The sequence below is a fragment of the Nelumbo lutea genome, chromosome 2 (assembly GCF_056320005.1).
Source record: "Nelumbo lutea isolate HS-2025 chromosome 2, American lotus-T2T, whole genome shotgun sequence".
Lineage (NCBI taxonomy): Eukaryota > Viridiplantae > Streptophyta > Magnoliopsida > Proteales > Nelumbonaceae > Nelumbo > Nelumbo lutea.
The window spans coordinates 57,697,972-57,722,032 of NC_142685.1; the positions used below are offsets into that span (position 1 = coordinate 57,697,972).

At 35.7% G+C, this 24,061-nt stretch overlaps 1 protein-coding gene across 4 annotated transcripts; it reads left to right on the forward strand.

The window, feature by feature from the left end:
• The first annotated feature begins 15,182 nt into the window (after positions 1-15,182).
• Positions 15,183-23,762, forward strand: LOC148870925 (glycine-rich RNA-binding protein RZ1C-like). Of its 4 annotated transcripts, XM_088970987.1 has the most exons (6): positions 15,209-15,324; positions 15,503-15,624; positions 17,599-17,854; positions 19,127-19,198; positions 19,297-19,995; positions 22,782-23,762. In XM_088970987.1, exon 6 carries the CDS (start codon positions 22,785-22,787, stop codon positions 23,574-23,576), a length of 792 nt encoding a protein of 263 aa, XP_088827113.1. In that variant the 5' UTR covers positions 15,209-15,324; positions 15,503-15,624; positions 17,599-17,854; positions 19,127-19,198; positions 19,297-19,995; positions 22,782-22,784; the 3' UTR covers positions 23,577-23,762. The 4 variants fall into 4 exon arrangements, with proteins under 4 accessions (XP_088827112.1, XP_088827111.1, XP_088827114.1 ...); XM_088970986.1 differs by lacking the exon at positions 17,599-17,854 and having other exon boundaries at positions 15,183-15,324; XM_088970988.1 differs by lacking the exon at positions 17,599-17,854 and having other exon boundaries at positions 15,193-15,324; positions 19,127-19,995.
• The last annotated feature ends 299 nt before the right edge of the window (positions 23,763-24,061 follow it).

Sequence of the window (24,061 nt, forward strand, 5' to 3'; positions counted from 1 at the left end):
GGTACGTAACCCACAAATCGTGTGTATCAATATAGTACACCTCCGTATTGGGTTGTATCGTATTGTATCGGTGGATATGGTTCAATACACACCAACATGGAGACATATTTGTGTCTAGTTTGACAAAAGTGTACATTGACTATTTTTGAATTGTTTTTCACCTTAAAAAAATAGTATTATGAAAACTGAAATAAATAATTTAATATTTAAATTTTCCAAAAATTTTAATAAAAACTAAAAATTATAAAAATAATATATTTCATCTACCTTAGATGATTTATATATTTTATTTTATATATAATTATATGTTAAAAATGAATACATAGTTATTATTTGAAAAAAATAGAGTTATTATATAAAAATACTAAATAAATAAAATTTCCCAAAAAATAATAAAAACTGAAAATTAAATATAATTTATTTTATCTATCTTTAATGGTTTATTTGTTTTATTTTACAATTATGTGTAAAATAAAAACATTACATGTTAAAAATGAAAACATATTTATTATTTAAAAAATAGTTGTTATTTAAATAAAATACTAAATTAATAAATATTCCAAAAAATTAATAAAAAACGAAAATTATAATTATAAAATTGAAAGAGTGATAATTATTGTGCAATATTTGAATGTTCTAGAGTCCCTATATTATTTATTGTAATATTTCTCTTCATATAATCTATTGAAGTATGCATTTCTCATGTATTTATATCTTATTCATAGATAATTCAGCTTTTGGTTTAGTGTTATTAATGTATTTATGTGATTTGTATGCATTTCCCTAGTGTATCAAAGTGTTTTTATATCTTTCGTTTGTATCCATGCATTTCCAAGGCGTATCCGTATCTAGATACGTATCCAACTTACCCAATACCGATACTTTGATCTTTGGTAAGAAGGTAAATTTGTAAGTACAAAATTAGCCCAACTTTACAATTTATATGGACCATTTTACACTCTACATATTTGCATCGTTTTCAAACACAGCCTAAAAAACTGATACAAAATTTGTACCACATTCCCCCTACTTTGATTCCATCTCATAAAGTGGGGAGTACATCATTTTGCCTCTTAGCTACCATATTCCTCAAAGTCTTAAACAAATAACCTTGTCTAGCTCCCTCAAACTTGGGAACTTATTTCATTCAGTGTGATGGGAGAGTAAACTATGGAAACAAAGGAACCTTCAGGTTTTACATGTATGTTATGCAGAGGAATTTTGATTGGCTGCGGGTGAGAACTTAGGATTACTGAAAGATCCAATTGAAGTTGAACTAGGGAGATTTCTTAAGCAATTCCTTTTGCTCCGGCTCAAAGATGAAGAGATTTAATAGTACTTCAGATTCATAAAAAAATGTGGTGGATGCACTTCGGGGAAATGTATAACAGGTGGCTGAGGCCATGGCTTTTGCTTCATTTGCAGCTACTGTTGTATCATTATACATGAATTCTATTTCGCAAATTCATTCTAAGTCATGTTTATTAGTGCTTAAATCACTTTTTACTACTACCCATGTCCTTATTTTGATCTACCCTAAGAGCTATCTCTCTCCCCCCTCCCTCTCTCTCTCTCTCATTTCATCCTTTCTAATTTTTACACTCATCCAAAGATTTCGGATGACTGCCGATACAAGTTCACTTTTAGTGGCGTAGAGAGCAATGAAGCTGCCCCACCTGGTTACCAAGTTTGATCTTGTTTCAGCAGAATCAGTGCTTGGTTGATTATGTACCTTCGGGCTGTTTTAGTGTGCTTAATGGCTGAATAGAGAAGTGATGTGTGTTTATCTGATTTTGTGGTTTTTTCTTGTATCTTTTTCTGTTAGTTGGTCTATTGGTGACAGGTGAGTTGAGCCTAATCTCTCTGTTTATCGTTTTGGGATGTTCTTTGTTTTGTTTTATTCAGGCTCAGTTTGGAAGGAGTATAAATGCAAATATGTACAATACAAATATATACAAAATAATACAAAATATAAGGTTTTGCACTCTACAAATTTGTATTTGAACTCCTTCCAAACTGAGCATCTGTGGTTTACGAGGATTAACTTTACCGGAAAAAAAAAACGAAAAACATCATGAGCCTTGGGCTGTGTGGCATCTAGTCGGTTGACATCTGCGCCCCACAACGTCCCACAGCACATCCCTGCCATGTATTGGAAACATCTCCCAAGGATGTGCTGTGGGACGTTGTGAGGCGCCCCCTTGTTGGGCGTATATCTGAACTCTCGTATAAGGCCTAGGCGGTATATTGATTTTTGGTGTTGTTTGAATTAAAGATTAGTTTGGTTTGCAGCTGGAAACGGAATGATCTATTCCCTCTATATTTGGCGCATATGGGAATTGGAATAAATTGGAATAGGAATCCAATTGCCAAGGGAGGGGAAGGAGTGACAATTCCCTCGAATAGGGAAATGACATTCTAATAGGAATGTGAATTGAGTTCCAATTCCACCCAATCAAATGGTTGAAATGGAAATGGGCTATTCCAATTCTGATTCCAGACTCCTATTCCTGTGAATCAAATGCAATGTTAGATTTGCCTTTCAAACTCAACCATTGCGCAAGCTTTTATGCGGATTTATTTTGATGCCCATTGTAGGCGCATACAACTTTTGGGCTTTGGTTGCTGGTTCTGCATCTATCTCTCACATCCCAACCGTGTATTGGGAACATCTCCCAATACACGTCATTGGGAGATGTTCCCAATACATGCTGAGATGTGCATGTGGGGCACCTGCTGTAGGCTGCCTTATCAAAATCAATAAAATTGAGAAATTTTTGCTACGGAGAAATTCCAAATGTCAATATACAGAGCTCGAGACCATTATAGTTGATGAAATTAGAACAGAGCTTGAGGCATTAGCTTCCAGCACAATAGCTCAAAGAGGTTTCCGACTGGTTGGATCAGCACACGGAATGACTATAAGATGTCTGAAATTTTCTGAAAATAATTCTTTTTTTTTTTTTGAGATCAAATCTCATACTAAGACTCGGTTCTTTTGAGCTAGTAAACTTTAGCTTCAAGAAAGAATATTTTTTTGGGTCAAAATTAATTCTTCAAATAGTGATTGTTTGAAGCATAGTTTTAACTAAACATTCCTAACTTTACATCATGCTCAGTCATCTACCATATGGATTTGGTGATTTGTTTGAATTCTCTCTTAAATTATCCTATCTTGGGGATCAGGATGCCAATTATTTGAAGAAATGCTTTTTTCAGACTTTGATTTCTTTGTGCATTGTTAGCTTGTCAAGCCCATTCTAAGCAAGAATAGAATACAGTATTTTTTTTTTGGAATTCTATATAGTATTTTCAATGAACCTTTTTAGCCAATTCTCTCTTGTAGGGGTGGTTTGGTTACTACTCCCTACTTCCCAGTTACCAAAGGATCATCACCTCACCTGTAGTTGAGAAGTCAATTGTTATGGGTTGAACACAGGATTTGAGCATAGGTCTTAGGTAGAAAACTTACCCATGCTTTACCAAGTAGTTAATTTACAGCTTCCCATATTTTAATATGTCAAACCATAAGAAACTTTGTAGAGAATAACTATTTTAGAATTTTGTGGATTTAAGTGTTGGGACACTCATTATTGAATGTTGAATGTTGAATGTAGAACCATGATTCAGCATATTGAATGGAATATGCATACCATTATTAATGTCCTTGATTTTGAGAAATAGGGTTATAGCTGTTTTCTGTATCATATGCTTTATTAGTATACACTTAGTGGGTTAGAGCATAAATTGAAAATTTTCCATAATCTTCAAATTTGCAGTTTTTCTTTACTGTTTAAGGTTTCTTCAACTTATTAGAAATAAAAGGAAATTTGACTTAGAAAAAGAAGGGTTTCCTCCACTTAAGCCCTACCCTAATCTCATTGCATTTTTCAGAACTGTTATTTTATCAGGGAACTATGATTAACATGCCTCTTTTACATTTCTCAATACCATGCGAAACTTGTCTAAATATTGTAGAAAAAATAAATAATTAGAAGTGTTTGAGTAATATCATTGTACCTCTAATAATAAATTTAATGTAATAGGGTATGACATAGCTGAGATGAAATTTCCTGCTTTCTTCTACTCATATCTTCTTCTTATGATGAAACTGCTTTGAAATATAGTTAAATACCAATAGCCAATCCAAGGAAAATGCCATTCTAACAATGTTAAGCAAAAGAATGCTATATATGGTGCTGTGAGAAATTGAAATATATTCTTTAACAATTTATTCTCCAGTGGCAGCAACTAACTTATCGGATTAAAGATGTGATGATTTAAGTAAATTGATTTTACTACCTTGTCAATGACATATGTGTGCTAAGTGTTGCACTTGGTGGTGAGGAAGCAAGGAATAGGAAAGTTCAGAAGGCAATCTTAGAGAGGAAAGGACCTCCAAATTTTACCTGTGCCACTGAGTGTCATGTTCATCATAGATTAGATGCAACGGTAGATGCTACACTGGCAGTTGGCTTGTCCTGCTTTTGAAGGCTTAATTGATCTCCAATTTTCCCTTCTTTCTTTTTCCTTTTCATTATGTAATATTGTTCTGCCCCTTTCTCTAAACTGGAAAATTTTTATAAACAATTGATCTTTGATTAGAGATTTTATAATAATAGGAAAATCTTCTATTTATCAGGTCCACCAGATGAATGTCAAGGCCAATAGTTCTTTGAAAACCTACCCTGGAAGGCTGGAACCCTAAAAGCATTTTGTAGAAGGATCTGACATCACTTAAAACTGATAATAACAGTGCTGAAGTAGAGCCCTTGGAAGATGTTGCTAACTGTCCTGCTAGCTAGAAATACCAAGAAATGGAGTAATAATGGATCCATGAACAAGAGAAGTTCACAAGTGTATGTTTATACTTGCAAGGTAAATGGCTTCCATTCTATTCTTTTCGATCTTATTATGCTTTATTTATTTTCAAGAGATTGGAGCCTGGTGAAAATGATTATGCTCTTGTTACAAACAAACTTGTTAACTGTTCTTCTTTCATCCATGCCACAAGGAGTATATAGTTTTGAACTTGATCTGATTTCCCCTCAAACCTGAAGATATAACATATAAAATGGTTGTATTTCGGATACTGGAAGCCGAGCTACTACAAAGAGCAAAAGTAATGGGTCTGGGTGATGAAATAGATGTAACAGATGACATTGGAACTTCTGATGAAATTGGTACTATGTTCTGAAATTAAGCAGAATCCCTGGATCCATGGTGTAGCTAAGTTCCATAACTTACCAGTATTCATTATTAAGGTAACGTTCCACTTCTTTTCACTAACCATATAAATAGATGCATTCTGAGTCATTTCTACTGTGTTTGTAAGTCCAGTGAAATGTCATGGCCCAAATGGTAAAGGCAATTCACATGATTGTAATCGAAGATGATTCACCAAAAAGAAAACTCTCATTGGAGGAGATTGATGCCTTCGAGGTGCATATTTTATTTGGTTTTATCTTTTTTTCTTATTTATATATTGCCTTTTGTACTCTTTACTTAAATGTTTGGTATCCCTTTTTAAGCAAATTGATTTTTCTTTGAGGGAAATTCACGCACTTATGCAAATTAAAGACTTGTTCGTTGTGATTTTTTCTTGAAATTCTATGGCTTCCTTTTCCATGTTATCATATATGTGCCTGTTAGCTTGTCAGTTATTTGTGACTTCAGCTAAACTTGGCAGAACTTATTCTGTTAAAGGAGTTCTTCCTCTTTTTGCTAAGGTAAATGAATGAAAGATGAACCTGAAATAGATTTGTACAGAATGGGAGGAGGTACATGCTTATATAAATCAAAAACAAATTTTTGAATACAAAATTTAATTGTGTTATTAGAGGAATTACTTTAATATTCAATATGTAACCATCAAGTTTATTATTTGAGCTTAATAATCAGTAATATTAGTAGTAGAGTCAAAGTCTATGATTCGAGGTAACTGAAATCAAGAAACCCGTATTCCAACGATTGAGAGTCAATACTGAAACTTGTTGCAGTTCCATTGTATCTAAGGCCATGTCCATTGCTAAACTGTGAAACCATGTATTTTTTCTAACTAATTTCCCTGTAGCCCTTTCAGAACCCTCAACTTCTAGTAGATCACTTTTCAGTTCTCACTTCCCTTTATCTTGGAAATTATTGGGGCTACTTACAGTTTCTCATGGCTGAACTTTCTATTTATTTGGATTTTATACTTGATTGCAAAGTTGCATTATAAAGTGAATCACACTTTCTAAGGTGGCAAACAAACAATAATGCCTTCCTACTCTTTCTATTCATCCAAAAAATGCCATCCTTGGTTAGAGACCCAACAACTCTGATGGCTGAAATGTTGATCCATCTGATGTATTATTTTATTTTTTAAAATTGTTTATAATTATGACATTACAGACTGATCCATTGACATGGACTGCTGAACTGCTGACCTATTGACTTGGAGGGAAAATCAGTTCAGCTCCAGGACAAGTCTTAAAACACTGCATAAGAGGACCAAGCTCTACTTGAAAAATGTCATAGAAAAAACCAGAAGAAGAATCATTTTCCACCAACTACTACTGACATTTTGAAAAATGCATATTTTCCATATCCAGCTTTTCTCAATCATCCAGATTAATTTATTTTCCAAGTTAAGCCAAAGTATAGGAAGTTAAGAAAATGATTCATTTTCGTATTGAATATCATCCTTCTGAGGAGGTGAACTTCTTCCAAGCCACTCAGAGAAAGTAACTAAACAACTGGAGCTTATGGAGAGCTAACAGCTAGCTGCTGTGCGGTCAAGCACAGAATCGAATCCTAGATTGCAGATTCTCCTGCAGAGGCTGAGCAAGAAAGCTTCTTCTGTTAAACACTATAGATCTAATCAAAGGAAACTAAGTTCTAAGCCCATAACTGGTGGTAGCAGAGGTAAATGAATGAAAGATGAACCTGAAATAGATTTGTACAGAATGGGAGGAGGTACATGCTTATATAAATCAAAAACAAATTTTTGAATACAAAATTTAATTGTGTTATTAGAGGAATTACTTTAATATTCAATATGTAACCATCAAGTTTATTATTTGTGCTTAATAATCAGTAATATTAGTAGTAGAGTCAAAGTCTATGATTCGAGGTAACTGAAATCAAGAAACCCGTATTCCAACGATTGAGAGTCAATACTGAAACCTGTTGCAGTTCCATTGTATCTAAGGCCATGTCCATTGCTAAACTGTGAAACCATGTATTTTTTCTAACTAATTTCAAGTCTCCGTTACAACCAGCCGAAGACCTTACCAACCCACTGGTTGGCACCTTGCAACAAATTGGGGCTTCAATTTTAAAAGTATATCTTCATTTAAAATGGTTAAGGCAGTTTTATGTTGATAAAACAGTTGTTTTGGGATATGGGTATAATATTGGGGTTCAAATCAGCCCCCCACAACTTCCCACAGCACATTCCCGCCGTGTATTGGGAACATCTCCAAATGATGACATATTATTTCTGCTATTATCATTGGGAGATGTTTTCTAATACACAAAAGAGATGTGCTGTGGGATGTTGTGGGGTCTATCTTGTGGGGGGCTGATTTAATATCATAATATTGCTTGTTTTTCACCCTGTCATTGTAATTTATGTGTTTCCATCATTAAGGTCAGCATTGGTTTTTTTGGTAGAGCATTGGTTTTTTAATGGCTGTTACTTGTTACTTGTTAGGATATTGGTTTCGTTGTTACAGAGGAATTCAGATTAGCTAAACTTAATGGCTGTTCAATGGGCTGTGGAAACAATTGTAGTGTTCCATGACCCCACTGTGAAATGGGTCCCATGTGTTTTACTACCGCCCATTGAACAGCCATCCGTTCAATTAATCCTTGCTCAAAGTAGAGACCTAGGAGGGGTGGAAATTGGGCGGGTTTGGGTGGGTTGGATTTGAGTTGAGCTTGAACCCCATCTAATCCACCAATCCATTAATGACCCATTTAGAAAAAATCAAATAGGCACCTTGACTCAGTCCAATCTGCCCAACCCGTTTATCGTACATACGTAAAAAGATAACATACATTATAAAAGCACAAAAAAAATGAAAAAAAAAAAGAAAATGAGGAAAAATAACCGAAGTTGCAGGAACAAATGACATAAATTATAAAAATAAAAAAAATGCTACAGGGGTAGAGAAGTAGTCCGGTGTCTATCGTTCTATTCAAGAAGAAAATGCTCAAACCCAATTATTCAATTACATTTCACTAATGAGCATATCCATGTGGCTAGTCTGTTATAGCTGTGCCTAAATTTTCCCTTTTTTTAAAGAGAATTCTTACTTATCACACTTATTTTTTACTAATATGATTAATATATAACACTATAGATGTGCCTAAATTTTACTCTTTTTTTTGTATTTCCCTAATTATTGATATTTTTGTTTTAAAATATTATCATATTATTTAGCTATGATATAGATAAGAAAGTGGTTGATCCATTTTCACCCAAATGGTTGAACCATTGACCTGCTACGTAGATAAGAAAGTGGTTTTCATTTTAGTGTTAATTATGAAATTTGCATTCTCTATTTCTTTTTTTTTTGGCAAATATTTGTATTCTCTACTTCAATCATTAATATAAAAACTTCTTATTTATCATATTTATTTTTGTTTAATGTGATGAATATAATATTAGAGATGTGCAAAAAAAATATACATTTTTTTAGTTTTTGTAATTTTATTTAAAATTTTTACATTTAATTATGGCATAATGGGTTGGCATGTTTGACTCAAATTGTTGAACTATTTACCCACCACTTGAAAGCAGTAGTTTTGTTTGTGGTTTATTTTAAAAATATAGTTTTCTATCATTAAAATTATTACCCTTAGATTTAATTAGTGAATTTTGATAATAAAAATCAAAGGTTCAGTAATATAGGATTCAATGAGAGAGATTTGGATTTAATGCCTTAAATATAGGTTTAATTGGAAGGAAACTAATGAATTTAATAGTTGTATTCAAATTAAAATTTCTACCATTAAAATAGAGATAGACTAAATTCAAATAGAGAGACATTTTGGTCAAGAAAATGTCCAAAAAACCATACGGTTTAAAATCAAAAGATTAGGGAAGTAAATGCATTAGTGAAATACCCTTTTCATCTTTAACTTTTCTCCCTTTTTAGTTTTTAAGGTTAAATAATGGTGGCAATTTGTGAACAGAAGTAATAAAAAATTGAATGTAAAATTAATTAAAAGATATCTTTACAAATAATCTCCATTCATTATTTGTCCTTTTGCATTTAATGCTAAGATAAAAATGTCCTTTATAACATCACTTTTTGTTCACATTTAAATCAAACATACGAGGGCAATTGTCTACAGGAAAAGAAAAAAAGAAAAACATCCATTGCGATATTCAAATGAATTTTCACCATCATCTTCTCTTCTATAAAAGGAATTCACACTTTTTATGTAGTATCATATAGATGGTATAGACTTTGCTTTGTTCAGAGCGCAATCTCATTTGCACAGGTGCAAAAGTATGGATGTGCAAATGATCTGAATGTAACATAATATTATTTCTTATATACATTAGTATAAGGGCACATGCTATGCATGTGTGCAAATAAATGATACAAATCTAAGTTGACAATATAAATCAAAACTAACTTTTATAACTTTTATCATAACCAAGATAAGTATCGGATTTATAATAGCATAGCTAAATCAAGGGTAAATTGCAGATCAATACCCTATACTTTGGGCCTAGTCTTACTTTAGTATCCAAGGTTTAAAATGTGCCAATTTAGTACTTGAGCTCTCAAAATGTTTTACTTTAGTCCCTATTGTTAGCAATTCGCCAGTTATCTATATCACATGATGACATGTGCAACTCAAACTTTTGAAAATGCCAAAATTACCCATTCAAAATTATACAATATTCAGCATCTTCTTTCTCAAGCATCAAGATTGAACCAAAGCAATGGTAAATAACCCGAAGGACATTTGGATTTGGACATTTGGATGGTTGATAAAGAAAACAAAATGACACTCGTAGGGCATTTGCATTCTTTCACATGCCACTTAATGGTGGTTATTGATTTTGAACTAAATTGGAACGTTTTGGGAGTTTAGGTACTAGATTGGCATGTTTTGAAATTCAAATACTAAAGTGAAATTAGGCCCAAAGTGCAAGTACTAATTTGCAATTTACCCATCAACCAATACACATATCTTGCATTATAATTATTTTTTTAGGTAAATTATAGATAGTAATCTTGTATACTTAGGGGGTAGCTAGTAACACTTAACCTCCTAAACTTTCTCTTTCTTTTTTCTTTTTTTTTTTTTTTTTGCATTAAAAACCATTGGACTTCTAGATTCTAGCATCTTGCCCCCAATTTGCTCTATTGAAGCAAATATTGAATGTAATTATTAAATTGTCCAGACCATTCGAGATACAATGGGTTGAGAGCAGCATATATCAAGATGATTAAAATAATTGATGTTGCTTGAATTGCCCAACTTCCCTACTGGATGATAGCTCGGATGCACATATGCTAAGGCTAGTATACCAATATGCAAGAGACACATTATCAGAGCACCGGAGGGCTTTTGACTCGGGATGGGCACTCCGATGCTTAAGCTATCCGAGCTAGAGAGTAAGAAAGAAAAGAGATTGAGAGAATCAAAGAACTAATTTGCATGTGGTCAAGTATACCTTGTGAAGGCATGCATGTAGATGCCTTGATATAGGCTTCGGGTCTTAAGCGAGGTATTTGAGATATCTGGGGGTGATAAGGTTTATTGGCCCATTCTCTCTGGGGCACATTCCACTAGCATTATTGATAATATTCATCTAGTTCCCCATGAAGCAGGCAACGTTGGGGTCATCCATGTCAAGTGGGTGACATGCCGCCATCTATTTCGGAATTGATAGGCATGCCAACTAGATGAGAACAACCTGCCACGTAGGTTGATGTCTCGAGTTGGGGAGGACAAGTAGTATCCGAAGTCATCAACTCACTTCTCTAAGGTGATGCACTTTGTCCTGCTGTGGAGTGATCTGTCAGTCGAGGTCCAATTTGAGATTGGTCAGTTTAGGCCAGTCTGGTTGGGTATGACTTGTTTACATGTGGTGCCAATGTGTCATAAAATGGTTCGGACTCACCACATGGATTTATGTGATTAGAAGGCCAAATCACCCCTCATTAATAACCATCCTAAAACATAAGTTGCTCTTGATGCTTTGATGGAACCAATCATTCTTAAGGCATTCTCAATTTGAACATTATTGGACAAAAAAATAAGAAAAATGTGTGGGAACTAGGACTAAAAAAACTATGTCAAAAGAGGAAAATGGTCTAAGACAAGCAAAGTTTGGTTGAGTGCGATGGTTGTTCAGCAGGTTGTGGAACCAATGATTCCACACTAGTAATAAATTCATGAGCCCCATGTATTTAAATACTGGCATGGAGCCTTATCATTGGTTCCACAATCCTAAACAACCACTACGTTCAGCTAATCTGAATTCAAAAATAATACAAAGGGTAGTTTTTTTTTTATTAAAACATCAAGGAGATATATTAGCAAAATCAAAAGGCAAAACAGAATTAAGGTCTATTTAAGTCTTTGTTGGCTAGGCTTTGGATCCACCCAGGTGGTCCATTGACAAACAACCCAGACTCTTTTAAACCCTATTTAGCTAGCATGTGAGCTACCCTGTTACAATGCCTATTCACATATACAACAAAAATAGAAAGACTATCAACAATCACATCAATATCCATGCACAGAAAGTGAGCATCCAATGCCAAGTCAAAGTTCTTAGAGCTCAGCGCTTGCACTAGAGAAAGATAATCTGATTCCACTTTTATAGTTTCTTTGTCAAAGTGTTTTAGATTCTTCAAACTATTGAGTAATGTCATAACTTCTGATTGGATGGGGGGGGGAGCTGTAGTTATACCAAAAGATGCAACTACTACAGTTCCTATTTAGTCCCTCAACACAACACCATACCCTGAGCAACTAGGGCTCAAAAATTGCCATCAACATTTCGAGCCTATTGGTTCCTCTTAACTCTTATCTTTTAAGATGGATCTTTTAATTCTATGTGAAAAATGGTTGTTCGTTTCCTCTTATATCTTATCTCTTTGCTCTTAAAGTGCAATCATACAACTTTTTGTTTTCCAATGATACCCCCAAAAAGGACAAATAAAAATTATCATGTATAGGGTCAAACTGGATATTTGATAATTTTCATAATTTAGAATTCAAAATTCAGGACAATATTCTTTGCATTCAAAGTTTAGAGGAAAGAAAAGTTCACCAATACCAATGTACCTCTTAATGTAATTATTACACTTTCAGATGTCAAACTTCAAAGCAAATGAATAGGCCCTTAGTTTAAGTTGACCTGGCTCTGAAGCTACCCAAAAAGTTGCAGGTGTCAGACTAGGATTTCGAGGCAAATGAGAAGAACTTTGCAATTCTGCTCAAGAAATCCTCATTCTCTCTCTCCACATCTTGTAAGACACAACAAGAGTAGAGCTCGGGTCTAGATCAACATTTTCAAAAAGTTTCAAATGTCTACATTTCCAAATATTCCATAGGATTATAAAAGAAAAGGCAATCAAATCATCATTTCTATCTATCTCTTTCATGCAATGATCAAGCCATGTTGAAACCCACTATTTGAAAGAAGAATAACATATTCCTCTACCTACCTTAACATTGAGATGATCAAACCACACTACTTGTGCATGATCACACTCAAATAAGCAATGCATTAGGGACGCAGTCTGTTGAAAATAAATTGGGCATATAACATCTAAGGCAAGTTTTATTTTTTATGAATGTTTTCTTTGACTGCAGCGACATTTAAACAACATTTCCATGCGATTTCTTTTTGGGTCAATTTTAGCTTTCCAAATTTCAGTCCAATGAGATTTTCTCAGACTCCTCGTAGTTGTATTGTACTCACTGCTATTGTGGTCATCATTACTGATGGCATTTATTGCAAAGTATCCTGACTTTATCGTGTATCACCCACTTGGATGAAGCATCCATCTAAGTTTGTCTTCCCAAGAACTTGTAGTCAGGTTTATGCTTAGAATGTTTCTTGCTATAGAATCCCCAAAATTCTCCTCAATCAGTTTGGTATTCCACCTTCTACCACCTGCAACCATGAGATCCTTCACCCAGTTAATGTTTGGATTATTTGGCCTAGGACCCATTATTCTAAAAGATTGGATCTATTGGAGCTAAGGATCCTCCCAAATTTTGACTTTAGTCCCATAATTTACAGCCCAACAGGCACCCCTTTGGAGGACTTCTCAGCTATAAGGCTTTGCCAACCCCAGGATCCCTGTTTAGGGAGACTCAAAGTTAAGCAATTCTTGCCCCTAAGGTACCTATCCTTAATGAGTTTAATCCAATGATTGTCCTCCTCCCTTCAAATCCTCCACGCCTGATTTGCTAGTAAGGCTAAATTAAAATTTTACGGATCCCTGAAGCCCAAATTTCCTGCCAATTTGTTTTTACTAAGAGCCTCCCAACTTATCCAATGAGTCTTTATAGAATCTTTTGATCCTTCCCCCTCCCTCGAAAACGTGGTTTGAATCCTCCTTAATTCATTACAAACATCCTTAGGTAGCAAAAAACAAGACAGTATAGTTTGGGATAGCATTAGCCACTACCTTTAACAAAACTTCTTTTCCAGCTTGAGAGAGTAAAGGTTCATGCCACTTAGACAATAATTTTTCCACTCTTTATATCAGGAAATTAAATAAGGCCTTTTTGGATCTATCAATTCTTGTAGGCAGCCCCAAGTATATAGAGGGAGTATCCACTTTTTTTCATTTTAAGGAATCTGGTCAGAATTCTTTGGATATTGGGATGCAAATTTATACTGAAAAAAAAATCTCAGGTTTTTAGAAATTTACTTGTTGACTATAGGCTTCTTCATAGAGCTTGAAACTATCCAAAAGAACTTGCCCCTCCCCAAGGTCTGCTTTAGTAAAGATGTAATTGTCATATGAAAAAAAAAAGAAAAAAAGAAAATGAGAGATAGCTGGACGATTTATGGTAATTGAAATGCCAGTTATTTTCTTTTGGGTCACTATCTCTGTTACTGTTAGTTTAGCAGACAAGGCTTCTGAACAAAACAAGAACAGGTAAAGGGATAAGGAGTCTCCTTGCTTTAAACCCCTTTCTGGATAGAATTTATTGTTCGAGCAACCATTTATCAACATTCTATACGAGACTGTGGTTACACACATGACACCTAGTTAACCCACCCTAGCTTCAACAACACCCTCTCTAGGAATATCCATTCTACCCTATCATAAGCCTTGCTCATATCTAATTTGAGGGCCACCCATGGGGTTTTTGCCCCTAGTTTCTCTCATAAAATCATATCTAATTTAGACGGTACATTCAGTACAAAGGGTAGTTTGGAGTCTTATGAATGTTTAAGAGAATATTATGGGAAGCTAACTATTGAATGCTAATAATTTCAGGGTCTTAATTGCAAAAGGAAGTTTGGGAGGGGGTTGACAAAGAAGAATAATCAAACAAATGAAAAAGAAATTGACAAACATTACAAACAATCCATCACGTACCCCTATCACAACCACACCCTCCAAACAGGTTTAAGGTGAAAAAATTTCAAAATTTCAATTACATGAAGTTCGGGTTTGGGCTCAAGCCCATTTTAAATTTAACAGTTTTTTTTTTTCAAAAGGCCCAAATTGCACATTGGCACTTTAGTTTATTTGGTTCACAATTAAAATCAAAATTAGAATGATCTATTCCCATTGTCTATTTGGTTCAAATCAAAATCCAAATCAGAATTAATTAAAATAGATTCTCATTCTCGGAGGTTCCCTCAAATGGGGGAATGCTATTCCAATGTGAATCAAATTTCGACTCCATCCAAACAAACAATCAAACAGTTGGAATCGAGATAAACCCAATTCTGAACTTCTACTCCCACAAACGAAACCGACCCTAATTGAGTCAGGTTGTGCAATGCATCAACTCCAGATTCCTAATCAACCCACGAAAAAAAAATTCAATAAAAAAATCAACCCACAAAAAATTAATTATATTTTCGGGTCTAGTTGGATTGGGTCGGGCTAGACCAACCCGAGTTGCATCCCTGGCGCGCTAGGAGTGAGCGGTAACCTTTATATTTCCTTCCTTTTCGGTGTAAATAGAAAAAGAGTGGGGGAATATATAACGCAAAAAGAAACATCTGCGTCACCCGTTCTCTAGGGTTTCAGTTGCAGCCAGGCGAAGAGACTGAGCCTCCACTGGAAACAAAAACTCCTAGTATTATCAAAGAAAGAGAGTGGAACTGTAAGTGCTCTCTCCTCCTCTTCTCATGCTCTAACATATTTGTATTTCTGTCGAATTTTAAAATGGCGAAGTATCCCCTCCTCCCCAACCCCTCTTTGTTACTTTTTTTTGAATTGCGGATAGATCGACTCATCTGGGTTTAGGGTTTTGATTCATTCTTCTCTGCATTGGTTTGAAGTGCTCTGGGAGATGGCTGGTAAGGAAGAGATGCGTATTTTTGTTGGAGGTTTATCGTGGGAAACTACGGAACGGCAGCTTGAAGATGCATTCAGCCGTTACGGAAAGATTATTGAGTCCCAGGTAAGGTTTTTCTTGTTACTTTTTTCGTTTTTCTTTTGCTGCAATTTCTGGTTCTAGAATAGTAGAATGTTTGATTTTCCTATCAAAAGGAAAAAAAAAAGTAGAATGTTTAATTTATCAAAAAAATGTTTAATTTTTTGAACGGAAGCTTTCCAAGTTTGTTTATGAATCATGATGAAGAACCCAAATGCGTAAAACTCTTTACTCGAAGGTTGAAAAAAAGTAATGGTGTATATAAGTTCGTGATAAAAAGTTTAGGATTTTGCTCCTTGTCTCCTCCTCGAAATGGTTGAAAAGGTAAATTGTTACAAGTTGTGAATGGCCGTGCCGTTGGCTTTTAGAGCCGTGTTCGAGGATAGAAGAGTGGGGCATTATTCTGAATGGCTAACCTTTTGAATAGATTTGGTAGAAGTTGTGCATGATTTACTTGCAGATTTGCTCATGATGGCGTGCGTAAGTAAGCGCCAAGGGTGAAACTTGTTCCTTTGATATTCAATGTTTGCAAGCATGTGAATCCCTCTTCCGTTTAATGGATTTAGATCTTGAAGCCTTACATTCCTTTCTTACCCAGTTGAAAACTGAAATTAGTTCTACTAGATGCAAATGGCTATTCTATATGTGGGCGAGGTTTTTAGGGCCTGCTTTTGCTATGCTATTGATTTGGCGTGTTTTACACTGGCTCAAGCAACTCGTAATATTTGCTCCAATGGGGCAACCCAGTTGTTAACATTACAACACAAATAACGGTAAACCATCATGGTGCATGTGAAACCATTGTGGTTACTGGGTATCTCTGTCTATACCTCTTCTCGCAAGAAGGGAAATGTGTTACTTAGCAGCGGTTTCATCCAGGGAGTTTATTTAGAAATCTTGTCATTATTTCTGAAAATCAAGTGCAAGTTGTCATTTCATGATTTACTTATTTGAATTTGTGGTTGAATAGTGTATAATTTACATGAAATTTCATAACACTTATGTATGATTACTTGAATTCCTTATAAAATATGTATGTATTTAGTTGTTAATTTCTGTTACCTAGGCTACACCCAGCTGTTGCCTAGGCATTGACTCACATTTCTGGGGCAAAGCACCTATGCATCACTTAGCTGCCCAAAAATTTTAAACAAAGTGTTGTCGAACTAGGTTTTTTACGTACCTTTTTCTCATGAGTGAAGTGTGGCTAGAGGTGCAGATTTGATCTCAAAAAGTAGTCCTGTTAAATTTATACCAGTTGCATCTTCTATTTTAAATTGCTATCTGTGCAATCCTATTTATATCTATCTTTTGGGGTAGGCTGATGCTGGCTTATTACCACATGGTTACAAAGTAGCAATTCATCCAATTGGTTAACTGGAAACGTTTAGCCACAGGTTATGTCTCAGGAGTCCTAAAGATGTGGAATTTTGCTTGCTTGGTTTTTACTTTTTCTCTGGGAGCCAACTTTGAAGCCCAATCTTGTTTTATGAGTTAAGCATTAGGAGTTGATGTTATCATCATTACTTTAAGTTGATCAAAATATTTGCTTTGGAAACATGATTGCATGCAAAAATACTCCCTAGTTTGAAAGGAAGAAACATAACAGTATGTGGTAGATTTGAGGTGACTACCTGTCCAAGCATTTTTTTTGTTAAGGTCGTATTTTCTTTACTTGACCATGCTTAAATCCTTAACACGAAACTTGTATTGGAAAGTTATTAACATGGGAAAGCATTCATGTAGAATATGGAAGATAGTAAAATGATCCTGATGCATGCTTAATGCAAAAAGATCTGGAAAGCAGTTATCTGTTGATTCATTGCTTTGTTCCTGCTACAATGTCTTTCATTAAGTTATTTGATAAAAAGTTGCTTTTTTGCTGCTATCTTTTACTATTTACCATTTGCCTTTCCATTTATTATCCAGTGTATTAATTTGTCTTTCTCATGTTTTGTTTTCTTTCTGGAATGCTGGTTTGATCTATTGAAACGCATTTAGATGGGTTCTATAAGAGATTTCTGTTTGGTTGGATTGCATCGAGTTGAGAAGCTCGATGGTGTTTGTTTGATTACATTTTATTTGGGTGTTCCCATTTTGAGATTATAAAGCTGGGAGTTATCAACTTGAGGAGATGATATCTAGATATGGATATTTAGCATTGGATTCACATGATGCAGCTTTGGTTGGATGCCCATTAATCTGTTGAAGTCTTACACAAGGAGAAACAGTTCAAGATCCATGAAAGAATTCCACAGTATGTTTTTTACACATGATTGAATGCTATGGATCATAGATGATTTGTTAACTAGTCATAAGGATGTAATAAACATTGTGAAGATTCATTTTACTGTGAAAGGATTGGACCTCTGGATACCACAGTAAACGAAATGGATTTTGGGCACTTTTGGTTCATATCTGTGGAATAAATGCCATCTTAATGAAGAAATTTTGCTCGTTTCAGACTTTTCAAACAAATCTCACATTGTGTTTTGTGCAAGCCACTAGGTTGAACTGGACAATGAAAGTGAGATGTTTGTTTAGCTTGAAATGAACAAAATCTTCAGTTGGATCTGGGACATTCAGTTTTGGTGATAATTCTGCGTATATCAAACAATGGACATTTCTCTAATGGAATTTCAGGAAGTCCATTGTTGGAGTCTTCTCAAACACTGTTACTTCATTTTGATCCCATAACAACATCCTATCATGCTGAAATGCAGAAGGGATAACATGCCTGATGCCTGATAAGCATACTTAAAGGAGAATGAGTGTGAAAACCCCAGTTTATTGTTTTATTTTATATAAGAGCTATCTTCCATACTGAACAACTACCCTAAGGTTTATAAGAACGTTCAGAAACCTTGTAAACAAAGATGCAGATGTTTGTAGGGGAGTGCCATTTCTTTCTTTCAGATTCTCAGTGGTAACAAAAGCCATTTTATACTTTCTTCTAATAGTTGTTGAAACTCCATTTGATTATTGCTTAGTGCCATTATAGCCACTCCAGATCATGTTCTTCAGTTCCCTTGCAAGAAGACTGATTTTAATACTTGCTTTCAACTAGTTTGATCTTCACTAGGGTGATAATTCAACATCAAGCTGATATGCTGAATGTTTCTGGTTAATCGGGAAATGAATGCCTGTTTCTGCCAGAATTATTTGCGAGCCTCTTCCTCAAATTTGTTGGTAGAGTTCTGTAGTGTTGCATTGTGATATTTGGAAATCTGCAGTTCCAGAAATTTCAGCTCGGAACCCAAGTTTTGTTCTTGCATTTACCTAGTTTTAAGGCTGACAGAAGTTGCCTCCCCGAGTACCAATTTCCAAATATAGTGTTGCATTATGATATTTGGAAATCTGCAGTTTCAGAAATTTCAGCTCAGAACCTTATTTCTATTCTTACACTTATCTAGTCTTAGGGCTGACAGATGTTGCTGCCTCGAGTAATCATTTCCTAATATAGTTTGAGATATGGTAGAGGTTTTATCCAACATGATGTGTCCTCATGGCTTCTTATTGCTAGTGGCAGAAGGCAGATGTTGCACTTTCAAGACCCCATTGTTTCTTAGATGTCATAATAGCGTGAGCAGATACTTCACCGGTAAGTACAAATCTTAAAAACAGAAGTTTGTAGAGGATCAGCACTTTCTTATGTCCATGCCAGATGAGTCTGCTTATTTCTATGCAACATGTGAACAGTTTGTGCAGTTGAATTCTTCCATCACCTTCAATCTGTAGAACAAATGTTAACAGATCTCAGTCTTCCAACTTTGATGGTTTTAAGTGGCATCAGTTGATTAATTTGTTGTGAGTTGGCGTTGAAGCTTGCATGGTGGTTTGTATATCCTGCAAGAGTTAAGTATGTTGTGAGTGAGGTTTATTGTGTAGGGAAAACGTTTTGATCATTCCAACAGTTTTATTTTTGTTGGCAACTGGGTTTATGATGTTGGTGATCAATCTCTGCACTTCTAGTTCATTTTCATGGATTAACATATACAGAAGAAAAAGTAAGCACTGATTTGTGAACATTTTGATAAAGTAATAACCCAAGTGTAAAAAAATGATGGTAGCAATCATTGGAGCCAGTTGTCTGTATTGAACTGTCAGTTACATGGAAGGTGACATTTGAGCCTGGAACAAGTGAATATTGTAAATACTGGTGTCCATCTGATTTGCATTACTGCTTTACAGAAAAATTGAAAGTTGGCTAGTATTACCACATCAAAGAATATGCTGTCAGTTTTCTGTTTAGACGCCAGATCAAGTGGCTTTTATTAAAATCGTGTTGGGGAGATTAGGCATTTTTGAAGGTTTTGTGGCATCTGATTATATTTAGTGTATGTTGAAGTTTGTGCCGGTTGACTAGGTGGAATTTGAATTCACGGTTTCATATTTTAGGTAAGATGTCAGACATATTCAGACATGCAGATTTCGTTGTTTCCATTAAGAAGCTGTTGATATCAAGCAAATTTATATGATTTAGTTGTTATTTATTCATTATTGTTTTTCTAATAGCTTCTGCCCTCTTTTTAAAGTTGTTACTTCTTTTCTGACTCTGTGGATGGTAGTTTTTTTAGTCAGAAACAGTCATCCACAGACTGTGAAAGTAAGAAACTCACTTTGTTTATTTTTATCTATATATTATATGTTGATTTTCAACTAGTTTTACTCATAGTATCTTATATTGTGAATTATCACCCATATGCATAATTGTTAATAGACTTGTACTTTTTTTTTGATAAAGCAACTTGCACTTGATATTATATTGGGGCATACATACATACAGAAAATCTTTCTATGGATACAAACAAACAAGGAAGAGCTCAGCTTCTGCCAGTAGACTTTGACGTGCTTACAAAGTGTTATAGAAATCGCCTGATTGTCCAAACAGGCTATACTACCTTATCATCCATTTACATGATAGATTGCAGAACTATAGCCCAATGTAGGAGGAGGATGAAGAAGAGGAAGGGAGATATTTATCAAAAAAAAGAGGGAGATCTCATCTTGTTTTTCTTTGTTCTTTTTTTTTTTTTTTTTTTTTCAAATCTGTCCTATATTAAGAGGCAAGCTAATCTGTCCTCGGCCCAGACTTCCTTTCTTTTCCCTTCCCTTCTGTTTCCTTTTTCTTTTCTTTTCTTTTTTTCTTCTCTTTTCTTTGTTCCTTTTCCTCTACTTTCTTTTGTCTCTTTGTATGAGTTATGCATGAGGCATATGCACCAGAGTTTTCAATGCACATGCCTCAGGTTGTTTTGTGTGTGCCTTCAGGTTCATGCCTCCTATGCCTTTTAAATCAATGTTCTAGCCTTGTTCCCGTAATCCTAAAGCTTCAACTGAGATCACCATGGGGACAGGGACATGCTTGGAGGTTCTTATGTTTAGTAACATTGGTAGATGATGAAGATAGTTCCTCCCCTCCCAACAGAGAACCTTGCAGCCACTGAAGAAGAAGATGGTAAGACAATAAGGATTTGAATGGTAAGGAGAAACTGCAAATGGGATGCTTTGGACAACCACAGGAGTCTTGAAGATGTAAAGGGGTACTATTCGTTTTTTTTATCAATAACAGAAGTTCATTAATTAAGAATAAAACGACAGAGGAGGAGAGCTAAAGTATCTTAACTCCTCAAAACAGTCAACATACATCCAAAATTATAAGAACAATTACAACTGAGCACAAAAAACAGAACCCCTATTCACCCCTTGCCTAGCTAAACTTTCTGCAAAAGAATTTGCACTTCTGTTTACCCATTTGCATCGAACTTCAATGTCCTTAGCCATTTAAATTTCCTCTTTTCATTGCTGTAGTTCCAAAGCCTAGAAATGTCTTCTTTTAGCCAGTCACTTCAATCTCAGACAGATGATCAGTTTATTGACATTCAGATCTTTAGTCCTTTGTACCCCTTCCAGAGCTGCTGGTATCTCTTCCTCAAACAGATGATCTCATGAAAGGCATTTGTGATTGGCTATTTCTGCAATACGACTTGTATTTAAAAAAAGGAAAAATAAAAAAATGAGAAAATTAGGAGGGGGGTTTGGAGCTGGATATGAAGTATCTGACACAATATGGCACCTTTGCACAGACATCTGGGTATCATAATCCCTGCATGCTAACCTAACCAACCTAGGTCTTTTGGTGCACCCATCCAGCAAAACTCTTTCTACCAAATAGGCTGTATTGACAACCAGGACAAACTGCTGAAGTCACAAGGCTTTGTTTTTATTTGCTAAGTTTTATAACCAGTGCTACCAGGACTCCTAAAATTTAAAGTGTCTAAATATGTTGAAACTTGGTACAACCTTGCAGGCTACATCTCAATGATGCTGAAAGCTGATATATGCAAAAAAACCTTATCACTTGACACTCATGACCAAGATATCACAAGAAATGACTCATCCAATATAGCATATGAAATTTGTTTATCTTATTTTTAGTTTTCAACTATGTTCTTTGGATTGTTTATGTAATAAAACATTTCTATTCATCATGACACAATACCATGCTTTTTGGAGGGTGATGTGCTGGACATCCATGCTGACCTGAATGCATGGCACCCTTGCCACAGAGAAAAGGTAGCACTTGCTATAACATGTAAAAGCTCCTTTGCTTTAAAAATATTCTGTCCAGTAATTCTGTGCATTTCTTTGAGCCTTAGATTCACACTTTCACAGACTAAGCTGTATTTGAACTTCAAAATTGAAAAGGCTCTTGTTGCATTGGATGAATGATAAATAAGGAGGAAAACATTGTTATCGTTTTGGTTGTTATAAACTCGAGGGGAAGAGTTGGCTAGTATGATATTTAGATTGTATAACCTTTGGCTATAGCCTACAACCATGTCAGCCACAGAAGAACATCAAGAGTAGTGACCGAGTACTGCATTTTTTTCAGAAATGCATGTTGACTTTTCATCTTGGTTTCTACAACTTTTAATCTCTTCGTTTTCCAATATATTTTCATGGATTGTTGATCCATTTAGGCTGTGCCAATCCCTAGAATTATTAATGGTTCTGATATAGTGACATGTTTGGTTGTCATACTATTCACCATCCTTATTATATAGAATTGTTTTCTAAGTGTGATGATTGTACATGAAAGTTAACTTAGAATCTCTTTTTAACAAAACAGTTTATTTGTGCAAAATTACTTGGTATCAGTTTCTTAGTTTGTGATGCTTGTGTAGATCATGTTGGATAGAGATACAGGCCGCCCTCGCGGGTTTGGATTTGTGACATTTGCAGATCAACGGGGAATGGAAGATGCTATCAGAGAGATGCATGGCAGGGAATTAGGTGGTAGGGTAATCTCAGTGAACAAAGCCCAACCCAAGATGGGGGGAGATGATCCGGGGTATGGTTACAGCGGAGGCTACTCATCAGGTAGCAGGGGCAACCGTGGGGGAGGAGAAGATAGGTCTGCAGGACGGTCTGACTGTTTCAAGTGTGGGCGCCCAGGGCATTGGGCTCGAGAATGCCCCTCTGCAGGTGGTGGTGGTGGTGGTGGTGGTGGACGGTTTTCTTCACGTTCTAGGTTCAGTGGTGGTGGTGGCCGTGGGGATCGCTTTGGAGGAGACCGCTATGGGGATCGCTTTGGAGGAGACCGCTACAGTGATCGTTTTGGGGGAGACCGTTATGGTGATCGCTATGTGGATGATCGTTATGATGGTGGACACTATGGAGACAGGGAACGCATGGACAGTGGCAGGTATGGGGGCCGTGATCGTTACCCCAACGATCGGTACCCCCCTGGTGGGGATGGGTTTTCAGGTGACCGTTATGGGGGTGGTTCAGATAGGTATCCCCAGAACGGATATGGAAAAGACAGGAATTATGATAGAGATGCTGGTCCAAGAGGAGGCAGCGACCGGTATGGTAATGGAGGCCCAGCACGCCATGAGGGAGGAAGCTACAGGGACAGGCCAGGGCCGTATGATCGCCCCAGTAGGGGAGGGCGTCCATCTTCTTATGACCGCTATTAAAGGGTCATTGTTTTTTCAGGACAGTTAGGCCTTTTGTACTCAGTTTCTTGCACCTGTTTCAAATGAGAAGGCAGTTTTAGTTAGAGCTGGATTGATGATGTTGCAACGTAATACATTTTCGTGCTTAGTTTGTGCTTGTCACGTTGAATGGCTTCTTACATGAATACTGTGAAAAGAGTTCTTTAACCTATTTTTCTCGATCACAGGGATGAATGCTCATATGACAGGGAGAACATGCAGAGTCCATAATTTTAACATATTGCGGGGAAAATATTTACAAATATTTACAAATAAAAAAGTCAAACCGTTGAACGGGTTGATGGTTTGATGGTTGGGGTCAATGGGTTGTTGATTTGTTCAATGATTTTGGCCAAAAATTGGCTTTTGGGTCAAATGGAACTGTTTGTCTGGATAGTTCTTGGGTCGAATGGTCCGATTGTTCGGATCAACGATAGTTCGAAAACTTTGATCTATACAATTAATTA

Bases quoted from the DNA above. Each gene is read 5' to 3' on its own strand.
- LOC148870925 (XM_088970985.1), top strand. From the start codon at position 15,514: ATGGCTGGTAAGGAAGAGATGCGTATTTTTGTTGGAGGTTTATCGTGG. The intron at 15,625-22,781 runs GTAAGGTTTTTC...ATGCTTGTGTAG, and splicing joins GAAAGATTATTGAGTCCCAG to ATCATGTTGGATAGAGATAC.